Here is an 18,078-nt window from a genome sequence, read left to right as displayed (position 1 = left end):
AGAACTGTGGTGCTGTAAGGGCATGTGCTGTATAGGAGCCAGTACTGCCTGGTTCATTCAGTAGTTGAGCTGGACGTGCTTTAGAGGAAGAAAACAAAGTGAAGAAAACAGAAGAGCCAAAGATGGAGAGAGAAACAACTATCAAGCCAGAGCTGTTTAACTTGTTGCTTATTCTGGCCAGTTCATTTTCCAAGTAATAAATATAGTGTCTAAACTAGCTCATACTTGATGACTGTTTCTATTGCAATTCTTTTCTTGTCAGCAAGGATAATGCTTCCATCCAAACTCTTGCTCAAAGCTTTATATTTCTTTCTGTTCTTTCCCATGCTCACTCATTAAATAGCATCCTTATTAATCCCCATGCTTTCTCTTTATTCTTCTTTTGCTCTTACAGTCAATCTTTCCTGTTTGTGTTTCTATTTTAATGCTCCTCTGCTCATTAAGCACCTCGCCTACCTGAACCTGTTTCACACCAGTGAACTTGGAAGTCCTGTCTGCCTCATTCTCTGTACTGTACCCGCTCTTTCCATCCACCCACACACTCCATTGCTTGTACACTGCTACTTACCCTCCTCTTTCTCCTGCAGTACACCCACACAATGGCATTCATGAATGCAGGAACACTGCTTGCTTGGTTGGGCTTGCCTTGTATTCACATCCTTGAGGCTCTGTCTTACGAGGGCAAGTAAATAGGAGCACTGAAGGTGTGCCAGTTGGTTTAGGCTCACACTCAAGAAAAGACACTGAGAGGCCTTTGTCTTTCCTTGAGGAGCACAAAAAGTAGATGCTCTGATCTATATACTATCATACTCTTCATTGAGTGCACTTAATATATAAAAGAAAAACAGATCAAAAGTCTTGCTTTTAGCTTAGTATGGCCACTGAGTTTTCCAGTCATATGTTTTAGGCTGTACTTAATACTGTTGCTTTGACCAGCCACGTCTGGGACCAGTTCCTTTGTCAGGAACTTTCTTGCTATGTATCTGGAAATAACCTCAAGAAAAGTTAAGTTCAGCATGCAACAAACGTCCGTTCCCAGGGCAACAGACCCCTGCAGCACACCACAATGACCAGCTGTCTGCTATTAAATGGGTGGTGAAAATATACTCTGCTTGTAGATAAAAGTGGGCATGGCTTGTTAGTTTTGCTAACTTGAAGAATGGAAATTGTTTCCATCCTTATGACTTCTTTGGGTTTTGCCCATAGAGTTGGGTAAATCTTAAGCTGTCACTGATCTCTGTGAACTTAAATAAACCTCTGCTTAGTGAAAACAGTCTGGAATATTGCTGAAAAGTCTAGGTAGAAGTTCTGAAAACCTCTCTATCGTATGTTATAAGCTTTTTCTTCCCTTTTTCTTCCTAAAAGCCGTGATGTCATTGTGTAAGCATGACATTCTGCAACTTCTGTATATCGAAACCTATCTTGATTTTTATAGTTGATGACCCATACAGTAAATACAGTACAGATTTTTCCATACATCTGGAAGTACGAAGTATAAGACTCATGTGCTTATGAGTTATTAGCACGGCACGTTTATTCTGTTTTATTTTTAAAGATTGTCTTTCAATTACAGAGCACAGTAATTTGATAACGTAAATAAAAACCTGTGACTCTCATTTCCAGGGATGTCAGATTTGTAGGCAGTTGTAACGTCATTTAAGTGCTTTGGCTGTGTAACAGACTTAGAGTGGCCAATTTGCTTTGTTTCCCTCTGCGCACGAGTCTAAAGCGTTGCTGAAAAGTTTACATTTCTTCATTTCTTATGGAAGTTATAATTAATTTTATTAGGAAAAGAGGCCGTGTGAAAGCTGGCCACAATCACAGCTCAAGTTAATGCTTTGGGCTTGTGTGGTGCTTAGGCTGCTTGAAGAAACCAAAGGCAAGTGCTCAGTGCAGTTTTAGTACTGTGATCTTTGGGATCTGTTAACTGCTTTCTGATGCTCTTTGGAAAAGTGAGTGGGAGCTAAGTTTATTTCCAAAATTCGCACATCCATGCTTGGTAGCTCTTAAATCTTTGTGACTAAGACCTTTTGAGCTGTAATTGTCTGAACAAAACAGGGGACAATCTTAACTCTGACTTTGTTTCTGAGCATACAGGAGAAATTTAAATCATCCAACGAATAGTAAGCAAGAACTTGTTTTGCAGTTTCTACTCATGTCTAATGAATAAAAACTTCCTTTCACAGAGCTTCGCTCACAGAGATTACACTCCAAGATAATTAACCCATGTCTCTGAATGGAAGATGAAAACATGTAGTTTTTCCATCTATTGTCATCTGGTCTTTGCTTGTCAGACCTATTTCACAGCCACAAAGGAGACAATGACATCTGGAAAGCCCGTTACTTGAGAATGTGGGCACAGACAGATGGCATTTAGGAGTCTAAGGTGACGAATTTGTGGTGTTTTTCACCATCTGAGCTTGGCATCGCCTTTAATTTCCTTCCTGCTATCATGTGCAGTATGCTTCCAACAACAGGTTTAATACAGATGTCCTTTCATTTCATGTGAGAGACATACAGTGTTATACCATAGTTTCAATTCTGTGATAATAAAATATCTATTTCAGGGAATATATTTTCACTAGTTTGGAAAGATGAGAGACTAAAGTCAGGCTTCCAAATTCAGATTCAGCAAACTTGGCCTCTTGAGTCCTTCCATAATGAGAACTCTCTGCAGCAGTGAGAAGTTGACTCACCTCAAAAGTATGCCCTAAGATGGCACAACGATTTTTCTACCGAAACACTGGCAAACAATGAAAAAGTTTCCATCAGCAGTGGAAGGGAACTCGTAGAGCAAAGTCTGAGTCACTGCTGTCAAATCATAAAGCTTCTCCCTGGACTGAATCCCATTTTCCTGTGCTTATCTGTATCTGATCAGCAATCTGAATCAATGGTTTTTCTTAGAGTCTGTGGACAAAACTCCAAGTTTCCTTTCTCTTACTGCTTTTTTTTTTTTTTTTTTTTTTTTTTTCCCAACAAGGAAAAGCTAAAGCAAAAATAAAAATAAATCAGCTAAGCTGTTTGACACATTAAGTGTTTTGTTGTCTTGCCTGACTGAGTTGCCTTACTGAGCCTTCAGGCATGCAAAAATTCAATTCACTTTTGCACAGAGTGATTCTGGAAATTTTTAGCAGGTAACCAATAATTAATGCAGTCTAGCATATGTTTAAGAAGAGGACAGTTCCCCCACAGCTGCCTGCCTAATTTACGCCTGACGAATGATGGCTGTGTAACACCGACTGTTTTGGGACAGTCTGCCACATTCTGCAGGGCTCAGCCCACAGCTCTGACACCCATCTGAGGCCCTGGGGCTGTTGGTGAGCAGGTTGGGAGGAGGAGATGAGTAAGAAATGATGGATGAACTTGATAGAGTACATTTGCCCTGTAAGTGAATCGAGGTCACAAAAAGCTGTCTTTAATCCCTTCGGTCTGCGTGTTCTGTTGTGCTTCTGAGCCCCCCAGAACTCAATTTAGGCAGTGTTTCAAGGGAAGAATTAATTGCAAAATGAGCGCTGCATTTTGAAAGAGATGTTGCAGAAAAACCTGCAATAACTCTTGGGTGTTTAAAAGCATGTCAGTGAAGCGTCTTAGAATGCTTTGTACACTGTTTCAATTGTACCACTGAACCATCACTTATAACTGCTTCTCTTTATTAAATGGGTGGCTATGGACAGTGCAGTAAATCTCTGTTGAATACTTGAATTGTGTTTAAACAAGCAGCTTTGTATGTCCCTGCTATAGCAACAGGGCTATAATGCTGGGCTTATGACAGCATCCCAGACACAGCTCTGGGTTTCTGCTCTGCTGTTTATTCTGTGACAAAACTCAATTGTGCTGCTGGAGAAGGTTGAAATGACTCTGAAGGTAAGAACCCAGGCAGCTGACCTGTGTAGTTCTCATATTCTTATTGCAGAAGAGGTGTGGGCAGTGCCAGCCCTCTCCAATAGTGTGAACAGTGACTGCTGTGAAACTCAAACCCATGACACTCCTCCAGAGACTCCTCCAGGGCCTGCCGTCTCGTGATGGTTGTACCCAGCTCTGAGGATTACATTAAGTTGGAAATGTTATACCCACCATTACCCCATCCTGCAGTCTTCCCAGACACAGACAACAGACAACTTCCCTGGCATCAACAAGTCATTGGAAAATAACAGCCCTACCTCATCATGCTATACATGACTTGGTCAGAAGGGTCATACTGACGTTTGGCAAAATCATAGCAAAATTGTGAAACTGCAGCTTTGGGATATAAATTAGAGTTGGGTCTATTTGAGTTCAAGAGGTTTAAGTTCAGAAGAATGGCATCACTTCAATGTAGTGTCAGTTGTGAAGGCAGCTGATGTCTCATATTTAACAGGCTTTGGGGGAGCACTTGTAGTCCTGTGACGACATCCTGTGACGTGAGCAGTGGATGTAGATAGCTGCTGCTTTGAGGAGGTTACCAGTGCAGATGAGACCCAGATCCCCAAGCACAAAGAGCGTAGGTAGTCTGATCTTTTGTGGCTTTTAAACTATGTGATCACTTGGTATGTGGTAAGCATGTTAGGACAAATGTGAGAATACTCTGGTGTGGAAGGCAGAGCTGGTTTTGGTATCAGTTAGTGTTAGAAGTGGAAGGATGTGCTGCACAGCAGCCATCAGGCTGTGATGATGAGGCGATGCTGCCACACAGCTGTGCTGTGTCCGGAAGAGCTGTTTTCCTCCCCTGGAGGCTCAAAAGTCCCTGAAGGGCGGCAGCAAGTCCTCAGGAGCCGATGTCTGTGGGTTTGCAGCTGCTCTATTTGATATAGAATAGCTCACTGTGCCTGACTAAGCTCATGTTATTTTTGGAAAAGTGAGAATCTCCAGGGGTGAGATCAAGTCCTCTGTTGCCAGCCACGTGACAGCTGTCTCTCATGACAGTAGCTCATCAAGACTGGGGGAAGCTTGGGTTTATTTTCGTTATGAACTCTATTGTCACAAGATCTTAATCACTTCACACAGACACTACCAAACTTGTACTTACATAATTCGTATATAACTGCAACTTTTCTTTACTTAGTCCCACGACAGTACAGACTACACATAATGCTGCATATTTTACAGGGTAAACTTAATACAACGTTTGCAGTGAAATTAAATGCCCATTGTTTGCTGTTGTATAGTGCTAATACCACAAGTAATGTGAGTGCTGGTGAGTCTCATCTGTTACCGCCTCTCTACGTAAGCAAGTGTGATTGATCTACTGTGCTCAACACATCAGCATCGAGCTGGATTAACTGTGAGGGCAGTGGTGAGATGATTTCTATATTTGAGATTTGACTCAGGTGCTGGTAGCTGGGGGAGTATGAAAAAGAGATAGGAAACTTCTGTATTTTTTCAGTAGATTTAATTGAAAAGTTTGCAATAAGTTAAACAGAAAATGTACAGAAAAGATGCTACATGTGTTTGTTGAGCACAAACATAATAAAAGTACAGATTATATAACTTAGAATATATCAATTTTAAGATGAGTCAATACATAACATATTTACATCACACATCATGGAGCTAACGCTTATTAACACTTCACAGATTTTAAAAAGCCATTGCACAGTCTCATCTGAGCCTTGTCTTGTTTCATACAAAATTGTCAGTCATCCTTCTTCTTCTGAACCTTTATAATCTTTTCCCATCAGCAGTCCTTTGGGTTTCTAACCCTCGGTTCAACATTCACAGTAGAGTTCAAATAATAAATAGCATCCATATCCTGTCTTGATTTCATGTGCTAAGTAAGAGAGGATTTTCACCACGTTGCCTTCACACTTGTAACAGTCTTGTTAGCTCTTGTCCTGCATTTTCTTGCCCACAGAGCTGCTTGCATCCCTCTTGTACCACCTCCCAAGGCAGGTGTTCTCTTTGCTGAGATCCAGCTGCCCTGAAGAATGTGTTCACAAAATATTTGACACAGCGTCAACTTGACTCTTCCTTATCTCAAACACATTATTTTGAATTGTTGGTCTGCAGCTGATTCAGAAGGTTCAGGTAGGTTTTGGATTTCAAGAATCTGGGATATGAATCCCTTTCCATGAGGATGTAGACAGTTCTCTGGGCTTCATCAAAACTTGTGTGAGTTGGGTCTTGAGCCCTTTTGGCTGTTGCTTCCCTCATCTGATGGTCAATATTGATCTGGAAGGGGAAAAACAATACATGAGAAATGTATTCTTTATCTGTAGGTTGGTACTGACAGTAAATAAATTCCTAACTAAACAATAGAGAAAGTAGTAAAACAACCTCTAGTTAAACCTCAAATTAAAACAATAGGAGAAAACTTGTGTAGGACAAGTCTCCAGTTAGGTATGCAATTGATATATACAACTTTTCATTCTCTAGCGTGCCTCCATATTTGAAAGGACTGTAACAATCCATAGCATCCCTACTCTCAAAGCTTACTTTCAGGTATCTGACTGTAAGCACAGCAGTAATTCAAACTGGGCTGACTCGGCATCGTGTGCTGAGCCACTGGCGCTGCTGCTGAGCTGTTGCTTGCACTGTAGCACTGCCTGCATCGTGTGGCTCTGATTGTGAGGTCTTACAATATCACAGCTGAAGCACAAGCATGCTTGAAAAACATGTGGCTGGATCTTCTTCCTGTGTAACTGAATGAATGAATGTACGCACATCTCAGTGAGATGATGCTACTATCTTCTGATTTTTTTCAGTATCCCTGTAATGAAACTATACTTTGAACTTACCTGCTTAATAGCATCTGACTGAACAAACTCCTCATAAATCCTCTCTGCTTTGCAATGTAAGTGATCAGCCTTGGTTTTCTTGTAATCTTCGCAGGCCAGCCAGAACTCAATGTTCTCCTCACTGAACTCTGACTTCAGGAACTCCCGAAAGACACCTTGACCACCTGCAGCCAACATAAATACACACACAGAGCATGATATTTGTGTCTGGGGATGGTGAAGTAAAGAGTTCATAGCAGGAGTTTTGTTGAAATCTTGAGTATAAAATCTTGATGGAAAGCTCTGTTCTTTCCTTCTTTTACATTTTACAAATATTCCAATTCCAAGGGTGATGGGAGTCTTCCTAATTACATCTAGGGGCTTGTAGATCTAGAACCAGGCTACCAAATTACATCCCTGGATTCTAGCCTTTCCTAAATGGACTCACTTAGGGTACAGCTAAAAACAAAATTCCAAATTGAATTGGTGTTGTATGCAGGCTGAAAACTGGTTCAAAAAAACCACCTTTCTTGGGTTTATTTCCTCTACTATGAGTAGAAAATGGGGATGTAGGGGAACGCAAAATCTTAGAAGGAAATTAGAACGTAGTAGCTGAGAGCTGAGAATAACTAAAAGGCAACAGGCCGTTCTCTGTCAGTGTTTGCACAATGCTACAGCTTTGCATATTTGGTGAACTTTAGATTAATAGTAATAATAATGATTCGTCAGAACAAGAACAATGTAATACTGAAATAATGTACTTACTTTGGCTGGCCAGGAGCTTTTCCAAAGACTGGGACCACTGTATTACTTCCTCTGCAGAAAGCCTAAGTTAACAAATGAAGGAAAAGGTTTTAGGCAAGAAACCACATGTTTTCTTTTGTGTGTTTAAAGGAGACAGGTTTTATTTTTCTATTCCAGAAATGTGTACCGTGTATTTATTAAACTTATGGCTTTCTCAGTGCAAATGTGGGAGACCACACTGAGAAAAATAACCAGAAAAATGGAAACACAGGGGTTTAATGGTTATCCTGATTTCTGTTCCCAAAGAGATGAGCTTTTACTGTGACTATCAGCAAATAATTTTTTATCCTTGCTACTTTTTTCCATATTTTTGAAATGAGGCTTGTAATTCCTCTGTTGTTCTCTTGTGTGTGAAGCATCCTTCCTTGCAAACTGTTATAGAATAGAGTACAATATGCCTCTTAATAAAAGAGATTTAAGCAAGGTGTCCACTCCCACACCATTTGATGAAAACATAAGTTAAGAAAGAGCTTCTAATTCCATGAATAGTTTCTGCTTCCTAACATTCACCTCTTTGGGAAGTTCTAGGCTCTATTATTATATTAGAAGTAATTTGATGGTGTGGAAGTAGGATAGAAATTATTAAAAAAAAAAAAAAAAAAAAAAAAAGTTTGACTACTTAGTAATCTAACTGTAGGTATGTTTTAAATTTTTCTTTTTCTTTTTTTTTTTTTTTTTGTACTTACATGACATTCCTAGAGTTAGAAGACTTGATTCCAGATTCGAGATGTGGTACCATGCACTTCAAATAGTTCTTGAGATCTGCACCACTGAAAACAATGAATAGACATTTGTAATCCATTGAAGTTATAGATGCATTCCTATTCTAAGTGAATTTCTTAAAACTTAAAGGCAAACAGCTCCATCCTATGACTGATGTCTGGAAAGTCACATATCCATGTAGTTATTTTTGAAAGACTAAGAGACTCCTGGTGTCTCCAAAATCTCATCCTGCTTACTTAAACGAAAGAGCTGGTCGGTATTAGCTCAAGCTGCTTTTAGCAGTGCTATAGTCCTGGCCTTTGGGAGGGCTTTATGGTCCTTTAGTCCGAAAAAGGCGCAAATTCTTTATCTCAAGACTTAGTATTATTTTCCTTTTTAATACACTGAAGTTTATACTAAGAGATATATATATACTTACAAAGCCTTTTGCTTCTTTTTATGGATTTTGCCTTCTGCGAGCTTGCAGTCCTCCTTTCCATTTAATTCGGTCATGTTGTTATGGGAAAAAAATAATCCTGGCATTTTACTGAACTTTGAAGGGAAGCGCCTCTTGCAGCGATAATCCTCCAAGCACCAAATGTCAGTTTGCTGCCTGCTGCCGCCTTTTATTGACGCAGGCAGCCCCGCTACTTGGTGTGAACAGATCTGTTTATCATGTCGCCTCACCACAAACTGTGGAAGTTCCCTTTTTTCAGAGCGCGGTGACGTGAGTCTTTTGAGAAAGAAAACAGACAGCAGTGTCTCGTGGTTGAGGTTAAACCGGATGAGACTGATTTACTTTAGGTTTGTTTTGTGTGTCCGTGATACCAAAAACCCCAAATATCTCCTCTAGAACTTTGAATTCTTGCCTTTCCCTAGTGAATTCAAATCGGCGTTTCTTCTTGAGTTCATCTAACAGGCCCCAAATATTACAGTTTAATCTTGAAAACATTTACCTGTTATGTGTCTGATACACCACGTGTGTACTTAGAATTGTTTGCTTTTTGTGGGTCAAAAAAAAACTAGAACTGTGTACTCTAAGATACGCCAATATCAATGTTCCATATGTAACAAATGTATGTCATTATCATATTATCACAAGATAGCTTGGGTTGAAAGGGACCTTAAAGATCATCTAGTTCCAATCCCCTTCTGTGGGGATGGTAGTTGTCAACTACTAGAACTGACTACTAAGGAGCCCATCAAACTTGGCCTTGAATGCCCCCAGGGATGGAGCACCCAAAATTTCTCTGGGCTGTGGTGCCAGCACCTCACCACCCTCTGAGTGAAGAACTTAATCCTAACATCTTTCAGTTTAAACCCATTCCCCCTTGTCCTATCACTACCTACCTGCATAAGAAGTTGTTCTCCCTCCTGCTTGTAAGTTCCCTTCAAGTACTGGAAAACTACAATGAACCTTCTCTTCTCCAAGCTAAACAAGCCCAACTCCCTCAACCTTTCTTCATAGGAGAGATGCTCCAGCCCTTTGAGCATCTTTATGGCCTCCTCTGGATCCCTCCAACAACTCTGTACCAGTTGCTCTCCATAGATTACTATGTTAGATAGAGGCATCTGATTTGTTTAGCTACACGTGCTGTGGGAATGTTAAACGATTTTGATAGGAAATAGTTTTAGAGGAGAGAAGAGAGAGAGAATTTGTAAGCTCACTGCTGTATTTCAAAAAGCCTCTGTAATTTTAGGTGATTCAGAATAGTATGAAGATGAATTTAAGGTACAGAACTGTTGTTTCAAAGGCAGTATGATCATTATAATGCGTCTGAGGGAGGCATCCATTCTTTCTCCATATATATACTTGAATTCCCTTGCGAAGAAAGAACCATGAATACAAAGCAAGATGAATTGTTACCTTGAAGAGAGAGAACTTGCCTTTGTTTATTTGTCTGGACTTTAGGGTGTAAGTGCTTCATCTCATCCCTGGACATCTCAATGTTTTGCTTTTCTGGACAGTTTCAAAGACTTTTTTAAAATAATGCTTACAACGTTGATTCTCTATAAATAGCTCATGAATTATTTGTGTTAGGCTACATATGGTCATGGCAACAGAGAAGTTGCTCACTTATTTACAGTTTCATAATGGACTGTGGTACAGAGGTCTCAGGAAACCAACACACACGCAGGACAGCCTGTCTGCATCAGGCTGGTTCGACCACAGCAGCAGCTGATCCTCTGAATGCTATTAGTGACATAAATGCATGTGCATAGGCTGTACTGCAGGAAACAGTTATCTTCACGCTATCAGGTAAACACTGACCTTCACACACACAGACTTATTTGCTAACTGCTCTTCCTCTCTCTGAACGGGGCCAAAAAAGTAAAGAAGAGATGGTATCAGTCCTGTGTTTGTTTTCATGCCTAGTATGAATAATGAGGCTGGGGGAACTGAGTGTCTTCAGGTAGCAGCTGTCTTCAGTGAATTACCGGTAAGGTGATAGAGGTGCTAGCACTGGGCTCTACTCAGAAAGGTGCACCACTGATTTCTTTCTGGGAAAATTTCACAGCGAGAATGAAACAGTGGAGCAGGTTTCCTGGTAGTTGAACAGTCTGCACACCTGGAAATGTTCAAAGCAGGTAAAGCCATGAGCAACCTGATCCAACTATGAGGCTACTCCTGCTCTCAATAGTTGGACTAGGTAGTTGCTAGAGATCAAGATTCAAAGGAGAAGGGGATAAAGCTTGAACTTTCAGTTACGAGCAGCTATGAGTATGTCAGCAGCCAGGTTCTGGATCTAGGAAGAGGAGCTACTTACAAAGAGTAGGCTGGTTTGCTTGTTTTTATCTATTAGCAATGCAGGACTGTTGACACTTTATTTGCCAACAAGGAATGCCTACTGCCCATCTGAAATGAAGTTACTATCTTTACCTAGGGGATATGTTAAAAATATCAATGCATGTCACAGGTGTTGTTTCAGACCTCCTAGGTAGGGATTATCATGTGCTACTGCAAGGGCACTGTACATCTTGTGCAACAAACATTCTCTTGGGCAAATAAGGAGTAATATTCTTTTCACTTGCATCCATCTAACAACGGTGTTCTGCAGGGTTTGAATTATGTTTACCAGGTACTCTTTTTTTTTGGTAGAGAATATCCATCCGCCAGCTGAGCTTTAGCTTAGCAATGAAAACAAGTGATTTCTTTGAAACGCTACTGTCTCTTACATGACCTATAGAGATTAAATACCGATAATCCATCTCTTAAGCTAAAGAGGCACTTAAAGGAAATAGAAACTAGCTTCTACGCGAAGAGGAAATGGTGTTCATTTTACAAAAGGCGGAGAGTCCACTACTGAGTGGTAGGGGTAATATTGTGGGTTATTAAATTTATTGTCTAATATAATTAACTGGTTCATAATGGAGTGATAGCATCCCTTATGAATTTTCCTCTAGGTATGATTTGTTACAAGTGAATGCTTTCAGGGATGTAGCCCTGAAGACACACGTTAAAATCTTGCATGTGCATTTAATGGTCTCACTGTTGGTGTTGGATTGATGTGACAGAATTATTTGGATTTTTTTTTTTTAAGATATATCTATTTGGCTTGAACTTTTATGGTATTCCTTGTTAATTTTTACTCCTAATTAATTGATTAGGAATTTTATTCTTGCAATCAGAAAGGTGTAACCAGCACTGAAAACGCAGGAAGGCTTGCATATTTGAAAAACATTTGAAGCATAATACCAATTTGCAGCAAGGAATGACACACTCAAATTCAATTAAATATTTTCCACTTGAATAAGTTCCATTACATTTATTCTGTGGACAATACAAAGGACATGCTTTGTTTCTGCTGAATTACCAGCAGAATGCTCTTGGGGATTTTTCCAGGGATCCACTCAGCTTCTGCAGAGGACCTGATAGATTCTCCTCTTGATAGTGAAGGAGTGACTTGTCAGGAGCTCATGAAATCACTGTGGAGGTTAAACACTGTTCATCTACTGCATCCGCTCCTGAATGCATTTACATATCGTGTAAAGAGATTGAGATGCACAAGGGGAAAACCTGTCAACCCCTGGAAGTTTACAGTAGGCTCTGAGCTGCAGCCTTTGTGACTCCAGCTATGTTAGCAGTTTCTCTGGCTACCAGAGGATGTTGTGAGTCACCAGTAATTATTGGAAGAACTCAAAAAAAAATTTTTTTTAAATGGTGAATACCCATAGAATCATAGAATGGGCTGGGTTGAAAAGGACCACAATGAACATGTAGTTTCAACCCCCGGCCATGTGCAGGGTCACCAGACCAGGCTGTCCGGAGCCACATCCAGCCTGGCCTTGAATGCCTCCAGGATGATGGGGCATCCACAACCTCCTTGGGCACGTTGTTGTTTTTACAAAGTTACTTATTTTTTTTCTACGCCATTTCCTCTCTACAGAGAAATATTAAAAATATTTTATGACAGATGTTGTTAGTGTTACCAATTCTGTTTATACAGTAGAGTCAGTGCAAGGGATCGTATATGCGTTATTTCTGCATTCTACTGAAGCACATCTCTCATACTGCAGACTGTAATAAGCTTATACAATTTATCAGAAATCAGATCCTTTTCATTCTGGGGCTTTCCACCAGGAATAAATTAACTGTTTTATTTCTTTGAAGTCAGGGGACTTTTGGTTCTCAGCTGTGCTGACTGACACCTGGATTGAAGAAAAAGAAAAAAAAAAAAAAAGCACAGTGAGTTTTAGCTGCTGGTGGTGATGCTTCCTGTGTCTGCTGCTCAGCAGTGCAGGAAATGTGTTCAGCAAGCACTTATCTGGGAAACGCTCACATTTCTCTTTGCCTACTTCACATTTTTTATGTGCTTGCACATTGGTGTACTGAAGCAGTGCTGTGTTTCTTGTGTAAGCTACTAAGCAAAAAATGTGAGAAGAGGGCCTGAGGTGGGGAGGTGTGAAGCAGAATTTGCTGAGTGTTCTCTGGGAACGTGGAAAGGAGATGTGAACACAATGCCCATTTAGCTTTTGAAATTAGCGGTCTTAACTTTCACATCAGTAGTAACGGAGAAAAATCAGATGCTATTTTTCTGTTCTAACTGGTGTTAAGATTTTGGATCTTTCATCTTTAAAATGGCAGATTTTTTGATTGGATATAGACAACAACTTAAAACTCTGGCTTAGGTGTTTTTGAACAGGGATAATAATACCAAGGAATTAGGTGGAGTTATGCTGACAAAGAGTTTCTGTAGAATTACAAACACTTTCAGGTGTCTATTTTATAGTTAGTATTACAAATTTTCTAGTTGAACTGATGCATTAACCCAGGCTCAACTTTCACTCTTATAAAAAAACTATCTCGGGGATGGGTTCCTTCTAAGTTACAGAGCACAGAATGGTGGGCTTTTGTCATTCAAAACCACTGTGCAACTTTTCAAGGATCATCTGAGTGTGCTTCTGCTCCCAGAAGGTGTTGGCTGTTCTATCTATGAAATACAATCTTTGCTCAAAGGAGGGTAGTCACACCCTTAAGATGGATTTTCCTAATGCGTGATTATTAAATCGCAGAGGAATTGCTATGTCCAACCAGTGGGGAAAACTCATTTCTTCAGCATAGTTTCTGTGATAGTCCATAGAAAGATTAAGAAAACCATGCTCATTTCTGCACTGTGGTCTGTATGTTGGCAGCCTGGAATTCCCCATTTACTGTGTGCTGTACATATCAGTACTGCTGTACTGTAAACCAGGTGAGTTTTAATATGTATGGCCATTTCCTTTTAATTTTCAATGAATTTGAAGACAAGAACAGAAGAAAATTCAGCATGTGAGCAAAGGTAACCGAATGAGCAGGGATGGTTTCATAAGAGCAGCAGAAAATGAAACTCACCAAGTTTCATGACAGTAAAATAGCTTTGCTGCTAACTGCTGGGCATTTTTGTGCTGCTCTGAGTTGCTCTGAAAGCAATCATGAAGGAATGATATGTGATCTCCTTACCTCAGCCTGAGATGTGGCACTTGGAAACCACAGGATCACAACTCCCATGTAAAGATGGCTTCCCTATTGGGTTGGCACTGCCTGGACACTGTAAAAGGAAGGGAAAAACCCCTGAACCTTTCTCTTTTCACTGTATTTTCTGCCTTACAAGCATAAGATGTTTGGATAAATATGTGGATCTGCATGTGTGTGTAACTTTGTCTCAAATATTCTTTTCTATCTAAGAGTAGAATTGTTCTGTTCTTTACATACATGATATATACCAACATCACAATGTTTCTGACAGGTCTGATGAAAATACAGCTGTTAAGGAACATCTGTAGATCCTTCTATGTGTGTCACCAGGTATAAATTAAAGCAGCTTTAAGCTTTCAGGTCTTCTCAAACACAGTTTATTCTTGGCTTTCATTTGCAAGTAGGTTGCCATCTTCAACACACACAAAGTTTTGGAACATGCACATGTTGGAACATGTGCTCAGTGAGAGTTAGAAGCCCCAAGCCCAGAGTTGGTGTAGCAGCTAGATGAAAGAACAATGTAATAGTTGGCATAGAATGGTGTGATGTATGTAGAACCATGTGGGGTGTGATTACATCCTGTAGTTTTCCCATAAACTCAGCTACTACAGGAATATCCCCAGTAAGTGAAGGAAATAGAAGGTGATTGTCACCTATGACCTCCTAATATTTCACATTCATTAATGCATTTGAAACGGTAATGCTTGTTTTATTTTTCTGAAAACTGCAGGATAGCCCTCAACCTATTTAATTCAATGAAAAAGTCAAGTCAGGTAACAGCATGCTTTGAATTAAAGTCAGTGCAGCTATACAGGTTGCCTTAAAACCTCCCCCTTAATTATGAAGTTAAGAGAGACTCCCGTCAGTGCAGAGATTTTCTTTTTTTTTTTTTTTTCTTGCTTTTCCCTTCCTTTCTCTTATAACTGTTTTCCAGAAGGAGAAACGTAATATGAAATTTACTATGGGGACTTTTTTTGCTGTTCTGTTTAAAGGCAAAAGCACATGGAACAAAGGCACCATGGACTTTTTGTTATAAGGGTTGGGACCTAGGGCCAAAATAAGCAAAGGTGACAGTTTAGCACATAAGCGAGTTATCTGCTGAGCTGAGTAATAGATAACAGCTTCCACTTGTAGCTGAAGAACATGGATAAGTAGCAGAGAATTACTGATGAAATTTTTTCTCCTAGCAGAGAAAAAAGGCAGGAATTTTCCTGTGTTATGGTTATGGTCTACTAGTAAATTGCCATGCCACACCACTTATTCTTTCGGACAATTATTGTTGATAACTTTCTTCTTTCATGGATTCTTTCTCATTAGATAATTTTTAATTAATTTAGATAATTAGAATGATTTTTCTTGGTTGCATTTTCGTTAGGATTGTCAATCTGGCAGATTCCCCCTCACATATACAAATATTGCTGCTTTGAAAATTTCAAAATGAAGGTTATTTAGTGATACTGGGGAAAAAGAGTTTAATTTGAGGCCCATGTCTGCAGCAGAAGTAGGTTTCCTGCAGTGGCTGCCATCAGCTGTTGAGCTGTACTTGATGATCCTTATGGGTCCCCTCCAATGTGGAATATTCTGTGATTCATCTTGCTCTGACATCTGTATCTTTGACCATCGAGAATAGTTTAAGCAGAATATACTGAACAGAAAGCTACAGCGAGGCTTGAAGGATGCTTAATACATCCTTACTCATGTTTCCTTCAAATCAGCCTTTAACAAAATATCCTAATATCTTGCATCATTTGAAGTTCAGAATATTGTTTGTGTATTATTGTCTTTATTTTTTTTTAATTGCTTTTGTCTCCTACTGCAGCAAGACCTGTGTTTTATAAGCCAACCTTTTCCTTTTTGATACCTCTTGCGCTCATTGAATAACCAGCACCACTTTCACTTGTCATCTGGCTATCTGGCTTAATCTCACTGCGTGTTGCTATGGAACGTTCCAAATATTAGGGATGACAGATCCCAGGACTCTCTGTGGTTTCCAGTCACAGAGCAAAACAATAGGAAAAATATGATCTCAGAACCCGGAGGACTATCACAGACCTCAAAACATTCTGACATGTGAAACATGGAGTTTACAAAGTGTGCTATGACATTACTGAATGAGGATGCTGTTTACCTATCATACCTGTTAATGGGCTCAGTTCAGAAGCAGGCAAATTTTCAGTATATTTTGCTATTTCTGCAAATGTCATTTCTGTGAATTTTACTTTCTCGCTTTCACTGGCGCAGACTCGCACCTGTTTCCTTTTTGCTTAACTTTTGTGCTTTATCTTGCATTCATAAAGGAGTGCACACACAATCTGTAAGAATCTCAATAGGGATTTTTGTTTCTGAAGCCAAACCGCAAGACTTTACTCAATGATGTAGTTGCTTCTTGAATTTTAAAGAAATCAAATGAGAGCTAAGGCTAAGATGAGGAAGCAAATAACATAATTTTATATATATATATATATATATATATATATATATATATATATATATTAAAAAAAAAAAAAAAAGAGAATCATTAAGGTTGGAAAAGACCTCTAAGATCATCTAGTCCAACTCAGCCCCACCGTGCCCACTGACCAAATCCCTCAGTGCCACATCTCCTCAGCTCTTGAACACCTTCAGGGATGATGACTCCATCACCTCCTGCGCAGCCTGCGCCAATGTACCACCACTCTTTTGGAGAATAAATTTTTCTTAATAGTCAATCTGAACCTCGCCTGGTGCAACTTGAAGCCATAATAAACCCTTGCTTCTCATTCTCTTCTTTCTGTGAAGCGCTTCTGACAGTAGTGCTCAAGAGATCTTTCAGATTAGTCTTTACCTCATGTCATCACTGCTTTAGAACCTCAAGAACATGACAGTGTGCTGAAGGTTTTTGGACGTGAAGTAGTGAGTAGCAGGTGACTGAAACAAGAAAAGGAGCTGGTAAGAAAGGAGAAGAAAAGATAGAATAGAGCGAGAAAACACATCTCTATGTGACTAGCAGCTGTGCTGTGGAATGAGGGTGCAAATCTTGTACTTCTTCAGGTCAGTAGAGTTCAGTGAGAGGAAGAACAAAGTGTGTAAGTTCATTTTCTCTCTCAACATGATAGTGGATATAGACGGTAATGTCTTCATCTTCACAAAATAATTTCTCATGTTCACATTCCATTGAAAATAACAAAAAGTTCAGTACTGTCCTAAATGTAAGATGTGCCAAGAATTCTAAGGATATGTGCAGTGAGGTGTTAGAACAAATGACTCTTTGTTTCAGACCTCTCAGCAGATGAAGGTGCTGGTGAGATCTGCTTATTATCAAACAGCTCTAGGAATGATGCAGAAAGCCCAACCTGCACAAACCTATTTGTTCTAGGATTAATGCTAAAACTGTAAGGCCTCCGTCTCTCTCCTTTTTGTTTTGTGGTCTGAGCCATGGTGCTCAACGCTCAGAAACACCTGAAGCAGTTGTGGCCACCGGAGCATCTGCAGCTGCTATCCCTAGGGGCTGGCAAAAGGAAACCACTTCAGAACAGGTGGTTTTCCGCTGTCTATGCGATGTTTTTCAGCTTTTTTCAAAAGACAAGTGACTCCTTATCACCGTTGTGCCAGACAGCAAGATACGGTAGTGACGGCATTCTTGACTTCTGAGATTAACCTGAGGCCATGATTCTTTGGAATAAACTTGGAAAGCTGTCATCTGCTCTATAGAGAGTACACACAATAGAGGTTTCTTGTTGACTCATATTCCCCTTCTGTACTTCCTTCCTCATGAATGAACCCAATCACCTTTTTGGGATTTCTGCTGAATTAGCAGCTTATTAGGACCATTTTGTCTGGGCAAATGAGAAACGTTTATGTAGCTTTTATGGGACTGTAGGATGATAAATACAAATTAACAACTGCTAAGAGCTCACTCCAACGTTGAGAAGCACTGCTTAGTTC

The 18,078-nt window shown here is 39.8% G+C and overlaps 1 protein-coding gene and 1 long non-coding RNA gene across 2 annotated transcripts in view; one reads left to right on the top strand and one right to left on the bottom strand.

The window, feature by feature from the left end:
- Positions 1 to 18,078, top strand: part of LOC146543693 (uncharacterized) — a 102,348-nt gene that overhangs the window by 25,933 nt on the left and 58,337 nt on the right. The gene's annotated exons all lie outside the window — the stretch shown is intronic.
- On the bottom strand, positions 5,347 to 8,888 carry RGS1 (regulator of G protein signaling 1). Its single transcript, XM_085231761.1, has 5 exons — positions 8,638 to 8,888; positions 8,183 to 8,266; positions 7,458 to 7,519; positions 6,714 to 6,877; positions 5,347 to 6,147 (listed from the first exon to the last, which is right to left on the bottom strand). Exons 1-5 carry the CDS (start codon positions 8,739 to 8,741, stop codon positions 5,962 to 5,964), a joined length of 600 nt encoding a protein of 199 aa, XP_085087887.1. The 5' UTR covers positions 8,742 to 8,888; the 3' UTR covers positions 5,347 to 5,961.

Source organism: Meleagris gallopavo, chromosome 10 (assembly GCF_905368555.1).
Source record: "Meleagris gallopavo chromosome 10, MGAL_WU_HG_1.1, whole genome shotgun sequence".
Taxonomy (NCBI): Eukaryota; Metazoa; Chordata; class Aves; order Galliformes; family Phasianidae; genus Meleagris; species Meleagris gallopavo.
The sequence above is the reverse complement of the archived record's forward strand: the minus strand, read 5'-3'. Positions and strand labels throughout refer to the sequence as shown.

Coding starts and splice junctions, on each gene's coding strand:
- RGS1 (XM_085231761.1), bottom strand. CDS start 8,741: ATGCCAGGATTATTTTTTTCCCATAACAACATGACCGAATTAAATGGA. Junction 8,267..8,637: donor AAAAAGAAGCAAAAGGCTTT/GTAAGTATATAT, acceptor CATTGTTTTCAG/TGGTGCAGATCTCAAGAACT. Junction 6,878..7,457: donor AAAGCTCCTGGCCAGCCAAA/GTAAGTACATTA, acceptor TGTTGGCTGCAG/GTGGTCAAGGTGTCTTTCGG.